The sequence below is a fragment of the Motacilla alba genome, chromosome Z (genome assembly GCF_015832195.1).
Source record: "Motacilla alba alba isolate MOTALB_02 chromosome Z, Motacilla_alba_V1.0_pri, whole genome shotgun sequence".
NCBI lineage: Eukaryota > Metazoa > Chordata > Aves > Passeriformes > Motacillidae > Motacilla > Motacilla alba.
This window is the reverse complement of record NC_052046.1, coordinates 7830794-7852295: the sequence shown is the minus strand read 5'-3', so window position 1 is coordinate 7852295 and position 21502 is coordinate 7830794. Positions and strand designations below refer to the sequence as shown.

The 21502-nt window shown below is 39.3% G+C and overlaps 1 protein-coding gene across 4 annotated transcripts in view; it reads left to right on the top strand.

Annotated features, from left to right (window-relative positions):
- UBAP2 (ubiquitin associated protein 2) overlaps positions 1–21502 on the top strand; it is a 97214-nt gene that overhangs the window by 38125 nt on the left and 37587 nt on the right. For all 4 annotated transcript variants that reach the window (XM_038125404.1, XM_038125403.1, XM_038125402.1 and 1 more), the window contains exons 7-12: positions 5899–5953; positions 7118–7221; positions 13464–13516; positions 18030–18097; positions 19169–19358; positions 20039–20252. In XM_038125404.1, the coding sequence (XP_037981332.1) occupies positions 5899–5953; positions 7118–7221; positions 13464–13516; positions 18030–18097; positions 19169–19358; positions 20039–20252 (684 nt within the window). The remainder of the gene's footprint in view (positions 1–5898; positions 5954–7117; positions 7222–13463; positions 13517–18029; positions 18098–19168; positions 19359–20038; positions 20253–21502) is intronic.

The window sequence follows — 21502 nt, the reverse complement described above, 5'->3', positions numbered from 1 at the left end:
ATGCTTTCTAGAGTCAATGCAGTACATAAAATTGATTAATTGCTTCTAGCTTTATGGTGACTAATAAAGACAAAAGTAATTTGAATTATTAAATTTTGAATTATTAAATCGAACTTGGGTGTTTGTTTTGGTAATATAGAGTACCTAGAATACAAAGTTTCTGCACTTCGCCTCCTTACCTCTTAAGGCTTAATAACCCTCTGTCATCTTGGTTCTGCTGGGAGGATGGCACTGCCAGAGCAGAGACGAGGGCAGTTCAGTTACTGTGTAGTCAGACATAAGCACAAATTTAGAGTGTTGCTTGCCCTTCCAATCTGCATTTCCTTTTTCTTGCAGCTGTTCTTCAAACCATTTCTTAACCTTGAAGTAACTTCCTCTAATTTAAACCCTGAAAATCTGAGTTTTGAAATAAAGCACCTGTGTTGTAGTGGAAGGACGTAGGTCTACAAGCTCAGCAGACTTGATTTTCTGCAGAAAATCAAGAAAAAAAAATCAAGATTTTTCTGCAGAAAAACCTTTTTCTGGAGGTTGTTAATTTAATGGGCTTGTCCCATCTGAGCTGTGCTTCTTCACACCTTTCTCATGCTGCCATGAAGTGTGCATTTGCTTTGGGGGAAGAAATGTTGTGGATGTGGGGAGTGATTCTTGCCATGCATGGATGGTACCAGGGTGGAGAAGTGATTGTAATGAGTGTTTCGAAATCCTAGGGGGTTTTAGTGAAAACAGAAAAACTTGCTTCCTGCTTGGGTTGGGTATAAGTATTGACCTTTCTAGAATTCATTTAGGAGAAGAAAAATGCAAAGAGTAAGGCAGCAAGTGACAGTAGTAGGAGGTTCCTCTGAGAGGTACAGAGGCACCCCTTTGGTGGCATGTTGTGTTTTCTAGAGAGGTGCGCTGCTTAGGAGGGGCTCTTATCAGGGGTGTCACCGAGGCTACCAGGCTTCTTGCAGTCCACTGACTTTTACTTCCTGACATTGTTTCAGGCACAAGGGGTACAGCCAGGAGCAGTCTGAACAGCATCAAAGGGGATTACAGAGCCCTGGGTGTGGCCATACAGCACTCTGGAGCAGCTAGTTTTTGCAGGTAGTTTTTTCATCCATCCTTCCAGTCAAAAACAAAAAGGGTCGAAATGGCCAGTTGTATTTGGAGAATATTCAGGTGGTTATAGGCCTTGTGCCACAGCAGGGGGTTTCACTTCTTAGACCAGGGGACTCACTTTGAGAAACCTGGTCTTCTGGGGACTGATGTGTTCCATCTGTCAGGGAAGGGAATGAGGGGAATGAGCATCTTTGGTTATCCCGGCTTCATAAAGGGCAAGTTGTGCCTGTCTAATCTGGTGTCCTTCTGTGATGGAGTGGTCATAACAGTCAACAAGGAAGGGCTGGCGTCATCTGTCTGGGCTTCTGTAAGGCCTTTGACATGGTCACACATGACATGCTTATCTCTACATTGGAGAGAGAGGGATTTGAAAGGTGAACTTCTTGATGGATAAAAAATTGACTTAATCCAGTTAATTGGATGCATCCAGTTAGTTGTGATCAATGGTTCTACGTCCAGATGGAGCCTGGTGACAGGTCGTGTCCCTTACGGCTCTGTCTTGGAACTGGTGCTCTTTGATTATTATCTATCACTGACACAGTGAGATTGAGTGCCCCCTCAGCAAATTTGCAGATGATACTAAGCTGAGAAGTGCAGTTGACACACCTGAAGGTTCTTCAAGTGGATGGGATGTCTTCTCAAGGGACCTGGACAAGCTTGAGGAGTGGGCCAATGGGAATCTCATGAGGTTTAAAAGATGAAGTTCAAGATGCTGCACTCAGGTCAGTATCTCAGGCAATTCCAGGCATAAATACAGACCAAGGAGAATAACTCTTTGAGAGCAGCCCTGCAGAGCAGGACTTGGGACTTCTTGCAGATGAAAAGCTGTCAGGAACTGGCAATGTGTGTTTGCAGCCTAGGGAGTGAACTGGCTTGTAGGGCTGGTGAGGAATGTGGAGGTCAAGGGCAGCCTGGGCTGCAGTGACTGTGAAATGGTGAGGTTGAGATCTTTGGTGCAGTGTTGAGGACACACAACAAGCTCACTGCCATGGCCTTCAGGAGAGCAGACCTCTTCAAGGATCTGTTTGGTAGAGTGCCATGGGATAGAACCCCAGAGGGAAGTGGGGCCCAGGAAAGCATGTTAATATTTAAACATTCATTCTTCCAAGTTTGGAAGCAGTGCATCCCAACCAAAAGAAAGACAAAACTACCCCAACTGCATGGATGAAAAGGAGCTCCTGGACAAACTCAAACACAAAAACAAAGCCCAGAGAAGGAAGAAGCAAATACATTTAGCCTGGAGGAAGAGAGGGGTGAGATTGTCTGAGCAGCCAGGGTTCTGGTTGGGAGTGCTCAAGTTGTATTGTTGGTGATAAAAGGAAGACAAGGGAAAATATGGGCCCTCTCTGTAAGAAAACAGGGGATCTGGCTAACTGGGACATGGAGAAGCTGGAGGTACTTAATGCCTTTTTTTGCTTTGGTCTTTTCCCACAAGATTTCCAGTCATATGAATTACAGAAGGCAAAGGCAGGGGGTGGGAGAATGAATAACAATCTGCCGTAGGAGAGGATCAGGTTTGAGACTCGGAGGAATCTGAAAGTGCACATGTCTATGGGGCCTGACAAGATACATCTGTGGGTCCCCAGGGAACTGGAAGAGGAAGTGGCTAAGGCACCATCCATCATATTTGAGTTCCCACTGATGAAAAAAAGGGAAGTATAACCTCCATTTTAAAAAGAGAAGGAAGGCAGACATGGGGAACTAGAGGTCACGCAGTCTCACATCTGTGCCTGGCAAGATGCTGGAGCAGATCCTCCTGGAAGTTAAGGGACTTGGAAAGTGTGAGGTGGTAGGTGACAGGCAAACTAACTCTCAGGAAAAAAAAGAGGCGGGCAACATGGTCACTGTAGGCAGCAGGGTTTTTTGGTGGCTTGGTGTAAAGTTTTTCTGGCATTCATCAAGGTGGGAACTGGTTTGGAGAGCTAGTGCATTAAGTGAACAAATACTGTTTCCTGGTAGTTGTTTGGTGCTCACTCACTGGGAAGTGCAAAACTGTCAGTGCACAAAAGAGCAGAGCTTATGATCACTGGTGAGGAAGAGCACAATTGTAGTAGTTCCAATTTAAATGGGTTTAAATTACTGGGATTGCATGCTTAGTATTTGGGTTCCTGCTGTAAATTCTGAAAGCTTCATTTACTCGCTGACTCTTAAGTCACTGTTTAGAAGCATAAAAAGTTTATAGATAGCCTGTGGGCATTCACAGTTGTTTCGTGACTAACTTCTTTGTCTTAAAAGACTGTACCGTCTGTTCTAAGGCCATTTTTACATTTTGACAGCTGAGAGAAGTAGCTTTCTTGGTATGAGAATTAAGGATATACTAGTGGTCTGGTTGTGTCGAAGAGAATTATTAGCCCTTTCCACTGGCATCTTGCGCTAGTGACCATGATGTATGAGATCCTGTGTCTGAGTTAGGTGGTATTGCAGTGGTGAACGTTTATTGTCCCATATTTTGAGTTAATTTTTCATGTATTTTCTAACTATGAATTTAGTGATTTGGTACTCCCTTTTGCCTTCGTTAGAAAGTTTCTTTTGTGTTTGTTGATAAAACTTAATTCCAGTTTTGACTGAAGGCATAGACACAGCATTAAAAAGGTAAAGGAATCTACTTGAAATTCAAGTTCAGAATTATCTTTCAAAGTGATCTGGTATAAAAAATGCCTTGCTGGCTAGTAGTCTAAGACTATGCATGGAACTTCAAGAGCAGCATTTTTTCTTTTTTGCAATTTCTAAAACTGTTGCTTATTGTGCCCATTATGGGAACATATCTTATGTATGCCTGGCTTGCTAAAACATCACCTTCTCTTTAGTGTGCTAAGGTTGTTTCTTCAGGCCTTTGCACCTGAGATACTGGGGTGACTTACCTCCTCTTGTAAAATCTAATTCTTCTTTCATGACAGCTATTTCAATTTTCTCTCTGTACCTTATGTCTGTCTCACTCAAAACTGTTTCTGGTTGACTGTTTCTGTGTTTTGCAGCTCCCAGTTGGACTTGTTCCTCAGGCTGTCAGAAAGCTGTTGATCTTGCTTCTGCACAATTTCTGTAAATGGTGTTTAATGCTCTATTGATAGCGATTGAAAGTAATTTTATTACATGATGGCCCCTACCATATCCCCAGGTAAACTTGTGTAGCTGGTTCTGGTCTTAAGAAAACTTACTGGACAGAAAGGTAATCCAGAGTGCTCTGATTTTGGCAGAGGATAATAGAAGAGTAGGTAGGCTGAGGAACAAGGTTCAGTGGACAAGTTGGAGGCAGTTGGGTACAGAGAGGTTTGGGGCATTGTTTTTTGTGGCAAAAAGCACATGGGCTCAGTAAAGAAGGGTGGCAAATGCCAGGTTGCAGTAGTTGTTGCTTCTTTTGTAGCTTCTGTCTGCCTTCTCTCCAACCAGTTGTGAAAAGAGAGCAAAGTCAGTGTCAGACTTAAGCTGTTCTGTGTTCTTATCCCAGCAAAATGCTGTGTTTTGCTGGATAGGAATATTTCCTCTACTTTGATGCCTCTAAGAAATCTTGAAAAAATACGTCCAGAGATGTATTTTGTCACTAAAACAGTGAACTGGGGTAAGGGGAATAATGAGTGGTGAGAGCAGGAAGTAGAAAGTTATTAAAGTAGAACTTCCATAAACTGGTGTTACCATGTCCTGGAGGTACTACTCTTGATCAGTTTGGGTGGTCTCCTGAAAGTAAGAAGTAATTCTGATCCAACTTTGAACATCCCGTTGTGGGTAGTTCTGATCTATGGGCATCAGTGTTTTGGTGATTTAGGATTATAATTTTTGTGTGCTCTGGTAAACTTGCAGTTGCTTGGTGACTTATAATTGCCACATAATTTTGTCATTAAAATAAACATTGTTTTGTTCTCTGAGTGCAGCTCTTGACCTCCTTCTGTTTTTGTAATACAAAATAATATTCTTACTCTTCCTCAAAAAAAACCTAAAGAAACTGGGTGAGCTTACATAAAACCCCTAAAAAGGTGGGGAAGGAAATCTATGCAGAAATATATTTCATGTAAGAAATATTTGATAACACTTTTTGTAGACATTTGCTTTGTATATTCTTGAATAGCACAAAAAATTTTAATGCCTTGTTGACAATATACCATGTGCAAAAATTAGGCTATTAATTGTATCAAGAAGCTTATAAACTGAGGCTGGTAATCAAAATTTGAGAAAACAAATACTTGTTTTTGTTAAAACAAATGAATATTTTAGTGGGTGATAACACGGAAGATGAGTTATTTGATTTAGGTATTTTCCTGTAAGTAACTGATGAAGGGTGAGGCAGAAGGGAATGTGTGATCAGAGACTGGCGAAAGCACAGGAGGGTGGACAGGTGGTCAGAGTCAGAGAAGGAAACAAATGGAGTATTTCAACTTTTTCCTCACAAATAAGGAGTGACAGAGAATTGCTTGAGAGATTAGGATACTCAGGGAGGCTGGGATTTTAGAGCATCCTAGGCAAGAGTGAAACAATACAGACAAAATTTTGAACAATGTCTAATAAGTTTGCTATAGCAGTGTTTGGAATGAGTCTTTAGGTAATTTCTTTTAATGGCTTTTGGCACTACTTCATGAGACAGAGAAAAGATAGCAGATAGTTGAAGATCCTACTGAAATGTGGGGTCTTAGATGAAGCAAGGCTTATTTGAGTGTGTTAGGGAAGCAGATTCAATGGGGGCATTTGGGAAGTAAATTACATTTAACTTCAACTATGGTAGTTTTCTTCAACTGTGACATTCTTTAATGTGACAGACTAGTGACTGGTGGCTCCTCTGCTGTTGCTGTTAAATGGTGTTTTCTCTCCTAGGGTTTGGACGTGGCAGAGGGAGAGGAGCGGGGAGGTTTTCAGCCCAAGGCATGGGGTAAGAAACATGCAGAGCACAGATTTTGGCAAGGATCAAACACAGTGGCAATATTTATTGAAAATGTTGCCACTGTATGTATGGATATTGCTGTATGTTTGATAAACCAATATAGATGCAAAAATTGAAAAATATCTTAGGTAATAAATGGAGTATTTTTGTCTTAAACTAGTGTTTCTAACTAGGCACACCTGTAGAATCCTAATATATGTCTATTCAGTGTTAATATCTCAAACTTGGAGAGCCATACCTGCTGTCAGTAGCAGCTACATAGTGCCTTAGAGTCTGCAAGTTGTGTGCTACATAGAGTCTTAGGTAAATTTGAAACCAGATATAGATCAGTGTAATGTAGAAGGTGCAGTGAGCATATATAAAACTTGAAAGTAGCAATTCTAAACTTTGTCCTGTTTTTGAGGTTTCATGCTTTAGCTGTTTGGCCTCATACGGACCTTAAAACAGATTCAGAAGTAGTTATTCAGCAGCTTAAAAGTTTGCTCTCAATTTTGTTGAAAGAACTTGGCTTATAGAAATGTAGGCTCCACTACTTTCACTCAGTGTTTGCCTTTAATGACACTTCATGCAACATCAGTAATGTCATGATAAACTGGAGTAATGTTCTGCTTCTCTAATAATTCTTCCTGTTCATTCTTGCAGATGATGAACTGAAAAGAGGTTTTTCTTCAATAATGCTTTCTCGCCTTTTAGCTGCATCTGTGTATTTTTGGCATTGGTGTCAGCAGAGCACTTTGAAATAATCTTACTGGTGCTCTGAAAGGACATGATAACTGGTCACTTACCAGTCAGCCACCTGCTGAAAAACTTACGTGTTGAGAGAGTTTTATTGTTGTGTGTATAAACTAATGCTTTGTAACACTGGGAGGAATTGGGATGCTGTTAAGTGGTTTTTCAGGAATTTATTTGGTTTGGTGTTTCTACAGGAGTTTTGTTTACCAGTATCTTCACTTTTTTCTCTTACTCTCTTTTCTCCCTTTTTATCTCTGTCTGCTCATAGAAGAATTTTTTTTCTTAACTAAAAGCTGTCAAGATAACTTATGTGGAAATCAAGATGTTAAGTCTAATGCAACTTCAGCTAAAAATTATGCCACTTATGCTCACTGAATGACACATGTATTCTCTTCCATTTCTTAACTTTCAAAACTCTAGGACATTTAATCCTGCAGACTATACGGAGTCTTCTGCCACTGATGGCTTTGGGACAAAGCCAGAGATCTGGGAGACTGGTCAGAATGATGCAGATGATGGAACTGGTAAGATGCTTCAGGAAGTGGAAGGATTGGAATGAAGACCTGTAGCATATTGGAGCTAAAATAACCATTCTGTTAGTGTTCAATTCACTTTTGAAAACTTTTATACATCTCTTGTGACACAGATATTAGGTGATTTTTAAGTTTAGCTGCTGCTGATGTGCAGTCTGAGTATCTCTCTGGTGAGAAGGAAGGGAGGCATTTTGCAATTCTTTTGTTATCGTACCAATAAAGCCTTGAGGGACAAAGGAATTTGAAGAGTCGCTGGAAGAACCTTGTATGTTAAGAAGTGTTTAGATATCTCAATACCGCTTAAGATCTCACTGGATATAGTTAAGGAGCATAAGTCCTCCTAGAACTGATTGGTCCATAGGCTTTAGTCAATAGGATGTGAATATCTAAGAAGAAAAAGAAAAGAAAAAGTTTACAAGTATGAATTCACTCATATTGGAAGCCCCATCTGCAGAATTTGGAAGCCCCATCTGCAGAATGTAAGGATGCAGAAATGTAAGGATGTGAGTCTCTGGATGGAGGAGAGTTCCAAGATCTGTGACTTCTGAAGAGAAAAATTACTAACTAAAGCATGAGTAGGCACTTGAATTGAAGCCAAAAAGCCACTGACCTGTCTGAAGATCAAGACAAATGTCTGTTTCTGTATGAAGTTTCAAGTGAGAAGTGAGAAATACACACTTCCAGCTAAAGGCAAGAGACTGACATAGTTTGGAAAAGAACCATTTGGCAGTGGTTTCATGGTGATTCAGAAATGAGGGTGGCCTGCTTATCTGTGATGGGAAAAATAGGATACCTTGCTTCTTCCTGTGTTCTGTGATAGGAGATAAAGGCAAAGTAAACCATGTGTTAGAATGGAGAAAGTCATGTATGTTTTTGTCCTCATTTGGGAGCCATTGAGTGTATTCTTTTAACTGCAACAATGGGTAACTCTTCTGATCTCTTCATTGGTGAAGCCTACTCAGGTGATTTTTCATCAGCTCCTGTGTCAAGTGTGGAAGCTGATCCTGAAAGGGCCCAATGTGCTCTCTTGAGCTCTGCTGTGAGCCACTTGAGATGCATCTTTCTAAATGTCTTACAAGCCATTTTCCACTTAACTAGAGAAGACAACAACAGGCTCAAAGTTTAGGGAGGCTTATTAAGCAGCTGTCCTGTCACTCTAATTGCCTTCTCAACCAGTGTGGAAGAATGGCTTTGAGTATTTTAGTGGTTGTTAATGGGAGCATTCTTGCCAAATATGGTATCTCTCTAAGGAATTACTTCTTAAATTACTTGATGCTGTAGCACAAACAGAAATACACATTTTGTTTTCACTCACATTAGTTTTTCAAATAAGGAAGATACCTAATGTCTTGAAAATTCCTTTGGGGATTCTTACATTATTGTTTGCTACCTGTTAGCGAGGGGCAGGGTGTGTTATCACAAGCGTTGCAGAAGCTATAAGGTTAACTAAGTAAAGAAACATCTGCAAGAAAGGTACTAGGAGATTGAACCAGAGGTAAGGAATCACTGGTTTGTTACTACTGATTGTAGATGTAAGGATATAGCTTACATAGGACTTGTGCTTTACTTCCAAAATGAACTCAAGTGCTCTGAGACCCTCCCTGCTAACTCAGAGTAGCCCCCACGTGCCTCTGTTACAGCAGCCTCCTCTGTCCTTGTAGGCAGAGGCAAAGCCTCCTTGTCCTTCTTTACTCAGTGTTAAGTCATGGAAGAAATCTGCCTAGGAATTGGAGTAGTTTGATGTGGGAAACAGATCCCTCTAACAGTATGGATGTGTCATCATGAGAGGTGTGCTGCCGACAGAGTGGTGGAAATTCGGAGTTTTGATGTGTGGAATTTCTGTTTGGATGTCAAGTGCATTTTTGCTGTACACATGTCACCAACAACCACGCTGGACTTCAATAACATAGCTTAAGGCATGCATGGAAATTTGGGAAGCATTGTAGGAGGAAGGTGTGAGAAGGCATTTGAGAATTTTCGCTGGCCTTGTCAGATGAATGAGTCTTTGAAGTATGAATGAGTGGGTGTCATTGTGAGGGAGTTCCTGTAAAATTACTTGATTAGTGGAAAATTAAAGTAAACTAGGTAAATGTGAATGTTCTTGTTGGGTGTTAAGTACCTTTTTGTTGCAAATCTTAATTTACGTTCAAATGAAGAAAGTATAATAAGTGACAAAACAAAAATGTCTCTAAAGAATGCTTTCTTTTATGTTGTTGTAGACAAGCTCTAGGAATGTCTGAAAGAAGTCTCTGGGCCAAAAGGAATCACTTCAGAAAGAATAGGCTTTAAAATTGAATCATCGGTTGTCCAAGTGGGTAGCACTTTCAGCCTTTTGATAGAAAGCATCTTGAGGGTTTTTAGAGGAAGCTGCAGCTGGGGTGGTAATTTTACAGAAGAGACTGCTGGGAAGGAACATGGAAGCAGTGCTGGGGGGGACAGTGGCAGACAAGGTATGGGGCTGGAAGTAGGCTGCATAAAGGTGAACATTAATTGACTTGTTATTCTCAAATATTAATTTTCAGGTTCCCCTCCCCAGATTTACAATGATACTTTGTTAATTACAAATCAATGACTCAGTTAGGTTCCCAATGGGGAGTCAACTAAAGTTTTGAACGTGGGAACTATATGTATATGGAAAACTATAAAGCTTGCAGTGGGCTTTATAGATGTTAGGTAAGAGTTTATAAAGGAAGGACAAGAAGGAAATTGCTCTCTTTATTCCTCATTACCCAGTCCCACTTCTTACTTAATCTAAAAAAAGGTAAAAAATATTAGATCATGCTATCTACTTGGAAAACTAGTGTCTTTCATCTGCAGTTACATTAAAGAGGCAGTAACTGGGTAACTGCTTGGAGAAATAAGAGATCTTTGCTTACCAGAATATATTCCTGAGACATTATACCGATATAAACTCTTTGTGACATTCTGTGTTATGTACTAAGTATTTCTTTCTTTAGCCACTGCTGGGGAAATGAGTATTTTCATAAAAAATAAATACAGTATTTGTTTCCAAAATGTGATTTCTGTCATGTGTACTCTGAAAGTGCTCTAGAACCTCATGCCCTGAATTACTACAGATGCCAGAGGCCTCATAACTTGAATAGTCTTTCTAAGTGCACCATTGTGTAATCCAGTAGAAAAGCTAGCTGGTTCTGTGAAGGTAAAATTTAGTGTTGGCTGAAATATAGACTGAAGGGCAAGTCTTTAATAGTTCATAACATTATATCTATTTGTATTCCAAATAATACAGCATCAGTTTTCCTGCATCCTAATTTATATAGAAATCATGTACAGATGAAAGGCAAAGAGAAGGGACAGATGAAGAGAAAAAAATTACCAGTCCTCCTCCAAAAGGAAATAAATTTGAGCAGCATCATTTCTCTCTTACCTTTTTTGTAATGTACAGGGCAGTGGGAGAAAATGAGTGCAAATCACAGCAGTTCTTATACATAAATTGTATTGGAGATGATCATTTCTCAAAATTGGTTGTGAAAATGGCCTTGTGTTCTGGTAATTTATTCACGTGTCTACTTTAATAGAGTTTCATAAGTTTCATGGAAAAACTTCCTTTTTTACCTTAGTTATGAACAGCCTTAAATTACTCTGAAACTGAAAAAGGACTAGAAATAAAAATTAAATTAAAGAGTAACTTTCAAGAGGGGCAGCCGTGTTCCTTGGAAGGTACAAGGGAGTTGCTGTTTGGATTTTTTGTTTCTGGGGTTTTGTGTTTGGTTTGTTTTTTTAATATCTGCTGTAAATGTCAGAAGGAACATTTTAAGGAAACCTTCAGGTCTTTCTAGAATGCAAATCCAGCAGGAAAGAACTAATACATAAGTTTGGCATAGACCAAGTTGAATTTGTTTTGGGACTAATATCAATGATTATTCAAAGAAAGGGTAAAAAATTAAGGAGTGTGACAGGGAGAGAGGATAATTGGAGGAACATAGCTGAAGATTCATCGAAAGATGTATTCTGTTTTTATTGGTTTGATAACTTTCTAAACTGAACTTGTTACAAAGAAAAAGAGGAAAGGGTCACAAATAACCACCTAGGCTGAAGCTTGTATGATAAGGATCCTAGAAAAGATGAAACATAATTTTGATGGAAAACAGAAAACTCTTGAATTGTAATGCTTTGCAAAGCTTGGGGGAAAGATTGGGAACAGGATGCATGAGTTGCAGTAACACAAATGTGGATTTTGGACTAAAAAGTAATTGATGCGCCTGTGGCAAGATCTGACTTAGGAATCCCATCAATAGGAGGAAGACATTCAGAAACTGAATTTCGTGCAGAGAGGAGTACTGAAATAACTGAGAGTGGAATGATCGAGTTGGGAAGGAAGAGTGTTAGTAAATGACACTAATAAACTTGGCAGCCTGGATAAACTAATAAAAGGGTGAAAGGCTGTACATAGTATTTAAAAGAGTAAACCCTCAGGACTAGTTTCATAAGAGGGAACAACAGACAGTTGTTTAAATTTAATGCCAGGAAACATCACGAGTATTATTTCAAGTAGGTTTGGTCTCCCAAAGATGGTGGAAAATACACAAGAGTCTGACTTGGTGTACCTGAGCTCTTCTCATGTTTATTTTATCAGACTCCGAGCTCTGTTTTAGTGTTCTGGTGTCAGTGCAAAGCTTGTCTTCTAGAGACAGGCCTTGGCACTGGCTTATGGGAGATAAATACAAGCAGGACAAATACTTTGATTTCTTATTCAAAGAAGAAATAGTGGGGGAAGGGATTCTGTGCTGATCGGGGGAAGGGAAAGAAAATCAACTGTTCCTCTAAAAACTGCTGCTCATTGGGCTTTTCCTCCTTTTCAAAATATCTGTGGAAATGTGTGGATTACTCTAGAAATTTGAGGCATTGTAGTAGTTTTGCTTAGGGTATGGTTATTTGTAAAAACATCATCCCTGGGTAGGGGCCATTTGGTAAAATGTGAGCATGAGATATTTCAGGCAACTCTATATTGCTCCACAGAGCCTGCACAGGGCAGATGTTACCTTACTCAGGACCTGCCAAATAATTTTGGATTCCAAGGTGTAGTTCCCCTCTCCTCCCGCTACTGTGTGTAACCTCCATGGTCAGCCCGTTTGCCTGACAGGACTGGCGCCGCTCAACCCTCCTCTGCCTAAACCCGCTGTGGTGTCGTGGGGTACGAGAGGAAGCACCTATGCAGTTCTGGCATTAGTACCGGCTGGGTTTGATGCTGTCTTTGAAGGGCTTGTTTCTGAATTAATGTATCTCAGACCAGTTCCAGGTTAAATGAAAGGAGATGATTGAAGCAGCAGTCTCTTTGCTTTGTACTTGATCCAGGCTGCTGGCGGCACTACCTTTGGTGCTGGTGTTTTCTTTGCTCGTGGTTGCACAGTTTACATGAAGGCTCGGGTTGTTGTTGGAATAACCTTCCAGCTGCTGCCGGTGGTCAAGGCCTTCAGTCCCTTTATTGCTCTTGCATGTCTGTACCTGCTGTTTCCTATAGAAGGGGTTGGGTTTTTGCGTCCATAGGATTGGTTTCATGTGGTTTTCCTATTTCTGCATGCTTCACTGTGCTCCAGACTTTGCCAAATCCAGTCTGCCACAATTTACAGGAAGTGTTTTTTAGCTACAGTGGAAATTTAAAGATTGTCCTGCTACCATCATAAGAATTGTTATGTTCTAAAGTAAATTGCTCTCTCAGGGGAAGGAATTGGAGTTGTGCTGCTCTGAGGAGTGAATTAACAGGTTGGAAAGTAGCCTCTACAGGCATAGCTTGGGTCTTGAAATTGAATGTGTTGAAAGTAGGATTGTGGGTCTTGGAGCAGCTGGTGGTGGTTGTGTTTTGTTCTGTATGAATTTGTGGTTGAAATCAGAGGATCCTGTGGGAGGGTTGAGTAACCTCTCACTGCCGTTGGACCCATAGGAGGAAGTTCTTCCAGTGTTTGGGGTTAATCACTGGATGCAGATGTGAGTTCATGTAAATTGAGTCCGGTACCATAGTGGCTAAGAAATTCCTGAAATCAGAAATGAAAGGCGGGGGCAGGAGTGGTGGTGTTTCCCTCCCAAAATTTTAATTCTGCAGACAAGTTTCCTAGAGCTTCCAACCATGTTTCCAAATATGTTTCCAACCTCCATCTCCTTGCTTTGTGTTTCACTGATAATGAAAACAGTGTTGCTTGTAAAGCAGAAGGATTGAAACACGGTGTTGTGCCTTTAACTTGTACCTGTTTTCTTTCTTTCCCCTATTATAACAGGAGCATGGAAGAACTCAATAGAAGAATGGACAGCAGAAGACTGGAATGAAGATGTAAGTGCAACTGGCTGGATATGCCAATTGATTATTTATTCTCTTCGGAGTTTGTGTTGTTTTCGAAAACTAAATATTTGAAGTAACCCATTATTTCAAGTTTATTTTCAGTAGAGTGAAAATAAGTCATCCCTTTTGCCTTCTCCTGCAAGGTGGAATGTTTGTCCTGGAAATGTGTGAATGCTTCATGTAACTGATATGGAAACTCCATCCTTACCTAATTATGTATCTTTTGAGAGAATTGAAACAAATTCTTAAATTCCTAGGTTTTCTGTATCAGTTAATGTCATCAAAAGCTGACATATTTTAAACCTGTCTTTAGTTTCCTCAGTCTGTGCTAGAGGTGGAATAAGGGCTAAGAATGGTGGAAATTTGTGGGCTATTCTCAACCCTGTTTGATGCTGGCACAATACGTTTGTCATAAGGGAGGGGTGTTGAGCAATGCTGACTGCGGATAGAATTTGTTTTAATTAGTTACTAGAGCTGAATAATTTGCAAATGATTTTTGAAGTCCCTAGCCCATAGGTAATTTTTATTAATTTTGGATCCTGGAAAAATCCCTAAAACCTAGGAGAAAGTTATTTGTCTGCTAGTATTCAGAAAAAGTGAATGAAATGTCAAGATGCAGATACATTAGCCCAAAACATGCACAAAAAAAAGGGAAAAATATGTTATATCTTTTGTTGAAAAATAATTGCATTCTGTCACAAAACATTGTAGTCTACTGAAATCTGCCTGGCAAATTTTGGCAAATCTGTTACAGAAGGACCCTTATTAAATGTGGGCTTTTGTAGGAAGGCTATCAGTCCTCCCAGTCTGGGGCCAGATGCCATCAATGCCTCGATCAATGATAGGGAAGTAATTGCTTAATAAAATGTTTGTAAAATACACAATATATTGGAATAGTATTTGAAAGTAAGCCAGTCATGTACCAAGATTTGGACCTCTGCAAGATTTGAACTTTCCAATGAAAAATACTTTAATATAGCCAAGTATCCATTTGTTTTATAGGAATAAAGACACACTTTCAGAACAAGGGCCTGGTGTCTGGAAAGCAGCAACTCAAAAGTTTCCAGGATTGTAGTGGATGATGAAAAAAGAACAGCTCAGCATGAGCTGATGCTGTATTAGAAAAGCTCCTATTGTAGTATTTTTGTCTGTTGGCACTCTTCCCCATCTCTTAGTCATTCCTGAGTTATGTTTCTTTATGTGGATGCTCCTGAACTTGATTCTTAAGTACCAAATCAAATTTCTCATTACTTTTACAGATGAAAAATTGTGTATAATAGCTGAAAATGTCTGATCAAGATCCTTGAGAAGGGAGATTTTAGTTTAGGGAATCTGAAAGGGTTACTTCAGGAGCATATGATGGACTCTGGTTTCAGTCTAGCAGAGGTGTAGTATGAACCTGTGTCTGGAAAATGGATCCATGCATTTAAGTGTATAACAAACAGTTCTAGTGGCATGACTATTGATTAAAAGAATGAAGGGAGCTGATGTATTTACTGTTTGCAGGGAAAGACCATGTGTTTTTCTAAAGAGTATTTCTGTTTAAATGTGGTGTTCTCTAGTCAGATACAAGTTATGAGCGAGTGAAGTTTAACATTGTTTGACCCAAGAAGAATTAGGTCTCTGTGACCTAATAGTCCTGTCCGGTCCTTATCTTTTGCAGTGAGTGTTAAGCAAGTATAATGGTTTGTCAAGGTGCTGTTAAATAGAATGGAAACTGCTTGCAGTGAAAATAGAAGGTTGTGCTTTGTTAAGGGATATTCAGGGCATTGACAATGAAGGACTAGACAAATATTGAGGTACTTTAATTAAGAGCTCTGGATTTTGCTCTAGAAAGAAAGTAAAGTTTAACTACAGCAACTATTCCAAAGGAAAGAAATAGAATAAATACAAATTCTAGAAAGTGGGTAATGGCAAACATTTTCTGTAAAGTGTTGGTAGTGCTAGTTTTTATTTGAAACCACAGCAACAATTATTTTAAAAAAAGGAAAGAAAAAAAAAAAGAGTGTGTTTTATTGGAAGTGGTTTCTTTACCAGGAAGTAGCATGAGAAGTTGTTTTAATTTCTTTACCCTCACTACATCATGCCCAAACAGTAACAAGCTTTTTTTTAAATTTCTGTTCTGTTGTTGTTGAGTTTCTGTGAGGATGCTGGAGTATATTTTCCTCTTCTCCTCACCATTCCTGTACTCCTTTAGGAGCCGATAGCTAGTTGACAAGTGTGTTGTCTGTTTGGTGATTGGAGAATGATTTTATCATAGGAACAGGAGCTGAAAAGCACGGGCATTTCACTGCAGATGGAGGACATACCCTTGTGAGGCCAACACCGACAAATGGCTCACAACCACTCGTTCAGTTCTGGGAAAATGCCAGAGCCTCAGGAAACATTTGTGAGTGTAGTGTGCAGCAAGCATAATGGCTTGATTGGGAGCTCAAAATACTACTTCTGAGAAATACTAAATACATCTGGTAATAAAACTTTTCAGCTGCCACAGCACGAAATATGTGTTTTGACGAATGCCATAATCCCTGCAGAGTACTGAATTAAGTGCTTGATTGAACCTTTTGGCAGTGAGTTTACCACAGGTTGTAGTGTAAATCTCAATGTAACTGGGCTGGTAGGTGGAGACTTCTGTTTGCATGCTAGTTCATCTATAGAGAGCATTTATACTCTCACACATCAAGCATGCATTTGCATTGTCACAAACATCCTCAGTCTCCTTAATTTGCTGAATTTTTGGGATTCATCAGTGTTTGTCCGTGGTTAGTATTTTCCTCAGTTATGTGAGTGTAAGAAACTGTGGACATTACAAAGAATTTAATATTTAACCAAGGGATTGCAGACCATGGAGTGCTGCTTGTGCCATTAGCTGACCTCCTTGTGCCATGTAACGCAGGAATATCATAATACGCCAGAAAGTACAGTACACATTGCTCTAAAATAGAACACATTGTGGGGAAAGTGCTGAACAATAGAGGAACAGCCTTTTTAACTGAAATGTACTTAAGTGGAATGTTCTTTCTTTGTTTTGGTCAGTACACAGAGTTGTGTGCTGTCAGCATTCATCTCAGGACAAGTGATCCAGAAATGAGGGATTAAAGTGCATTGTGTTGGCAGCAAGGAAAGGGTAAGAAATGGAGGGAGGAACTGTGTTAGGACTGATTTCTTCATGGTCTCATGTGCTTCTTGCAAGAGGGTGCTGGAAGAGTATGTGAGATATCTCTACTCTGCCTCTGAGTGGTGATTTGCTCTCAGTCAGGCCTTCTATGACGTTCTTAAATCAACAGTGTTTCATAGGAGACCCCTATCAGCTGTCCATGTTCAGGGATACACATGCTCTCTGTAGAGCTGTCTGTGGGATGGCAAATGAAATTGGCTCATGTCTGTGATGTCCTTTAAACTGCTAGAAATGTATGCAGTTAAAAATGCATTATTCCTTGAAGAGCTGTATCAAATGGCACATTCTTAAGGTGTTCTTTGAATAGGTCAATTATTCTTCAGTCAAAGACAAGGCTACTAAGGGAATTAAGGATGATTTTGTGAAAAGTAAATTTAGAATACAAACATTGTACATGCATAGCTCTGTCTTGCTAAACCTAACCTGTACTGGCTTAAGATCTATTCTGGTTTGCAAATACTCCTGCAATAGAAACAAATTAGCCCTGGGAAGTTGTAGCTGTTCAACTACTACTTTTTAAATGAGAAAAAGTATTAAAAAATCCAACCACATAGCAAAAAACCAACCCCTTCTTTTCCCCCACAGTCCCAACCAGCTCTGCTTCCCCAGGTGCCTGTGCGAGTATCTCTCTCTACTGTAACAGCATGGTGAAAGCAGCGCAGCTTTCCTCTGTGGGTGGTCTGACTTGTTACTTGAGTGTCAGCATGGCTCTCATTTTATTACAGTTTCCCAGCTCCCCAGTTCGTGTTCTCGGAGCACTCAGTTAAAGACCTTATTGCCTCTCCTAACAGAGCTGCCAAGAAGGAACCATGAATGCTGGTTCACTGAACTTACCTGTACTTACCTGCGTCTGCTGGTGGTGGCACCTGAAATGTCAGATGCAAGGATACATGGAATGAGTGGGAGCAGTGCAATATGTTAGCCTTGTGCAATAAGATTGTCAGAGTTGCTCTGTAGTGTCATAAATTGTTTGCACGTTGATGGTAGAATGGCTGTCACATTAATTATTTTCTACTGGCGTATTTCAGTTAAACTGTTTCCCAAGCTGTTACATTCGTATACAGTTCTATGCTGGTGCGTGTTGTCAGTAGGTCAAATTTCCTAACCCAACCCTCTAATTAAATAGGTACTTGATTCTATGGAGAAAATTTTACTGAAGTTTGACTACATGTTTTTGTCTTTTTAAGGAGAGCTTCAGAGTAGCTGTTTGTAATGGTAGTTTTACTTTACTTTTATCTTAAAAGTGCATGACCAAAATGGAATTTCTGCAGATGTTGCAGGGGGGAAATGTGAGCATATGAAATTGTTCCCCCATCTCTTTTTCAGCTTTCTGAAACAAAAGTCTTCACTGCATCTTCTGTTCCAGCTGAAAATCATGTGACTCCTGGGCAAAGGTAAGCTCTTCTTCCATGTTTTCCCTATACTTTAAAAACCTTCTCCTTGATTAAGCAATGTTAGCTTGCACACATAAAATATTGAATAAAAACTTTGTCAGAGATTGGTCAAACTCATCTAAAAATTGAAAAAGCCCTGCTTTCAAATTGTTGTTTGAGTTCCTGAGTTACATATTTTTGACTGTGAAAGTGGAGACAAACTTACCAATGTGTGAGCATAACACATCTTCTGCATCAGGACTACTTACAGGCAGGAAGAAAAGTAGCTGGGAAGAAAAATTTTTTTTGCTGTGGAAAAGGAAGCTGTGGCTTTAGTGCCCAGAAAATGGGAAAGCCTGTCATTGTAGATGCAGAAAGTGTTCAGAATGTAGTGCTTTGACAGATGTGTTAAATGAAAGCTTGCATTGACAAAAAGGTGAATTCCCTGGTGAACATCACAGCTACAAGCCTTTACTGATGATAGAGGGTTAAGATCAAGAACCAAAAATAGGTCAGTTGCTGCTTTGCTTTGCTTGCCTTTGTTTTCAAATGCCTGGCTGGTGATGTTGTGGAATCAGCTGCTTCCATTAGCTTCATGTTCCTGGAGAGCCCATTAAAGTATAGTGATGAAGATTTTGGTAGTTGGAGAGCAGGAGATCTGAAAACTAGATAGGCTAATGGTTCCAAATGTCCTGATTCTGCTGTACTGCAGCAAAATTTTCCATATAATATGGATGTGATTTGCATGAGGCGTGGTGTCACGTGGTATATAATTTTTATTTCTTTCTTTCTTAAAGGTAGTATATTCATGTGTTTTTTGTTCTGTTCTTCCAGTGGATGTCCCTCAGATTATGTTAAAAAATGTTTTAGTTCATCCACTCAAATTGGGGTGGGATTTTTTTGTTTGTCACTTACTGGCAAAAAACTCCCTTCTCTCTTTCTTGTATGGTAGACAAAAAACATTTGAAAAGACTGCTAATCAGTAATAATTCTGTTGCTGGGATGGCAGCTTTAGTATTGCTAGTGTCTTCCCCAGTGTCACTAAGTTTAATCACTATGTTCATTCCAGCCAAGTTTCACTTTGTCTTACAGCATTGATTTGGTGACACTGCTTCAAAAGCCAGTGACATCTACCCAAGAGACAGAAGGCAACTCATTTGAGTCTCCCCAGCAGCAGACCTTTGGCCAAGCCTTAGTATTCACAAATTCTCAGCACAGCACCCAGATGGCATCAGGATCAGGCAGCTCCAGTGCTGTAAACTCTTATTCTCCTCAAAGTCTGGTAAATCTTATGCTTTATAAATATTTTTTTTCTAAATGTTGTTCATGAGTAAATATTTCAGGTTAAACAACTTTTCCAGTGCTGGTCATTTCATTAGGTGTTTTGGTATTTGTTGAAAAATGAAAATGAAGAATATAATTCTTTCCTTTCAGCCCCCTCCCCCCCACCCCAAAATTTTTTTTTTCATTTTGCTGGTTGGTTATTTCTGCATTTACATGAAGTCGTTGTACTAATTTTTGATTAGAGACCAGATGTGCTCATTGCTTGCTGATAAAATAATTGCTGTAGGATAAAATAATTTGTTTATAGTTAAGAGTTCTAGGCCAGAAACTGGATGTGTTATTTCCAAGCACATATTCAACTGGTTATTGTGGAAGCATGTCTATTTCTGAGTCAGTTTTGAGAGTGTGAGATGAGGTGTTTCTTCTCTAAAAATCGGTCCAACTATTAGTAAATCTATGATATTTTAAGACACGTAGGTTTAGTGTTAGTATTATTGTTAGTATTATTGTAAATACAGTAGTGGAAGTTTTTACTGGTCATTTGTTAGTAATCTAGGTTTGAAGAGATTTTAGTTGCTGACAAATAACAGCTGTAGGCATTGACCCTATGATTGTGTTCAATTATTAGTTAAAATATTAACTCCACTCCTTCCCCTTTTCTTCTTTGTCTTTTGGTAGTCGGCAGTTCTTTGTTCTGGCTTTGGAGAGCTCAGATCTTCTAAACTGGCAAACTCTACTGGTTCCCAAATCTTGGACCAATTGAAATCACCGGGTTTGGGTCAGTTTACCTCCCAACAAACCAATAGCAGTTCTGCCACCACTAGCACAGTTGCTGCGTCATCCTGGGATATAAAACCACCTAGTACTCAGTCCTCAGTCCTCAATCAGTTTGGTAAGTGCTTTGACACAGGTTCTTCTCTCTTTCTTTTTATATTAGCCAGTAAGATTCCTTAATGCCAATGATAGTTTAAAATTATTTTAATGAAAGACTTTTTCAAAAAAATTTAATCCTGGTAATCCAATTACTTGCAACATTTTAAATGTTATGCTTATTTGCTGGTAATAAACATCACAAGTATATAATAAACTAAGTTTTGTTGAGCTTAAGCCTATCCCTAAATGTCATTACATGTATGTTTAAAGTTTTTGAGCCTTCCAGGGAGTGACATCTTTGTTTTAGTGTGCTTGAATATTTACATGGAGCTTCATTGGTGACTGTTTTTCAACAGATAATGGAAAATACTTATTTTCATTGTACCTATGCTGCTTTTAGATGAGTGTAAAGTTGTGTACTTGTATTTCATTTTTTCCCGAATTCTCTCTTCTAATCATTACACGAATTTTGAATGAGTACTATGTAATTTCTTCATAATGTGCGTCACATCTCAGTGTTCTTTCTGTAGTGTGCTGTGAAGGATTAGGTTTAGTTGTTTTGTATATTTATAATTGTATAAATTTTTCATACATTGAGTAAAATTAGTAGCAACAGTGAGAATGACAGAAACCTAATTTTCTGTAGTGTTGTTCCTAACAGTATCCTCACTGTGAGGAAGATAGCTCTTGTGTCTCATGTGTGTGTATGTTTATGTGTAAATAAGCAGCCATTGGTAGCAATTACTATCTTTGACATGCAGAAATTCTAAAAAAAATAAATTATGTACATTTTAATGCTTTCTAATGGACTTCACCAACTGAATAAAAACCCCTTCACACTGGAAATGCTGGAGGTTTCTGTGGTGGTTGATGAGTGCTTTAGGTCACCTCGGGGCTTTCAGCACCCAAAAACTATGAAAGGGAAGACTGGGGGAAAAACCTGTTCATGTCCAGCATCTCTTTGATTCTCAGCTATTATGAGATGGTAGAAGACTTGCTATTTTTTAATCATCTTCTTTGCAGGAGAAGGGAATCCTAACTCGTAATACCTCTAAATTGCAACAACTCTTTATCCCTTGGAAGTAATCTCATTATATCAGCACAGTTAATTACAGTGAAACTTGAAGTGTTTGATTAAAAATAATCTGTAACAGTTTTTGAGGACTTGTGTGTGATAATATTGAGACTGTGTAATAGGTTTGTTTTCACATTTTTGGAAAAAACTAAATAATGCTTGGCCACAGCTGTTTATTTAAAGTAGAAGATATA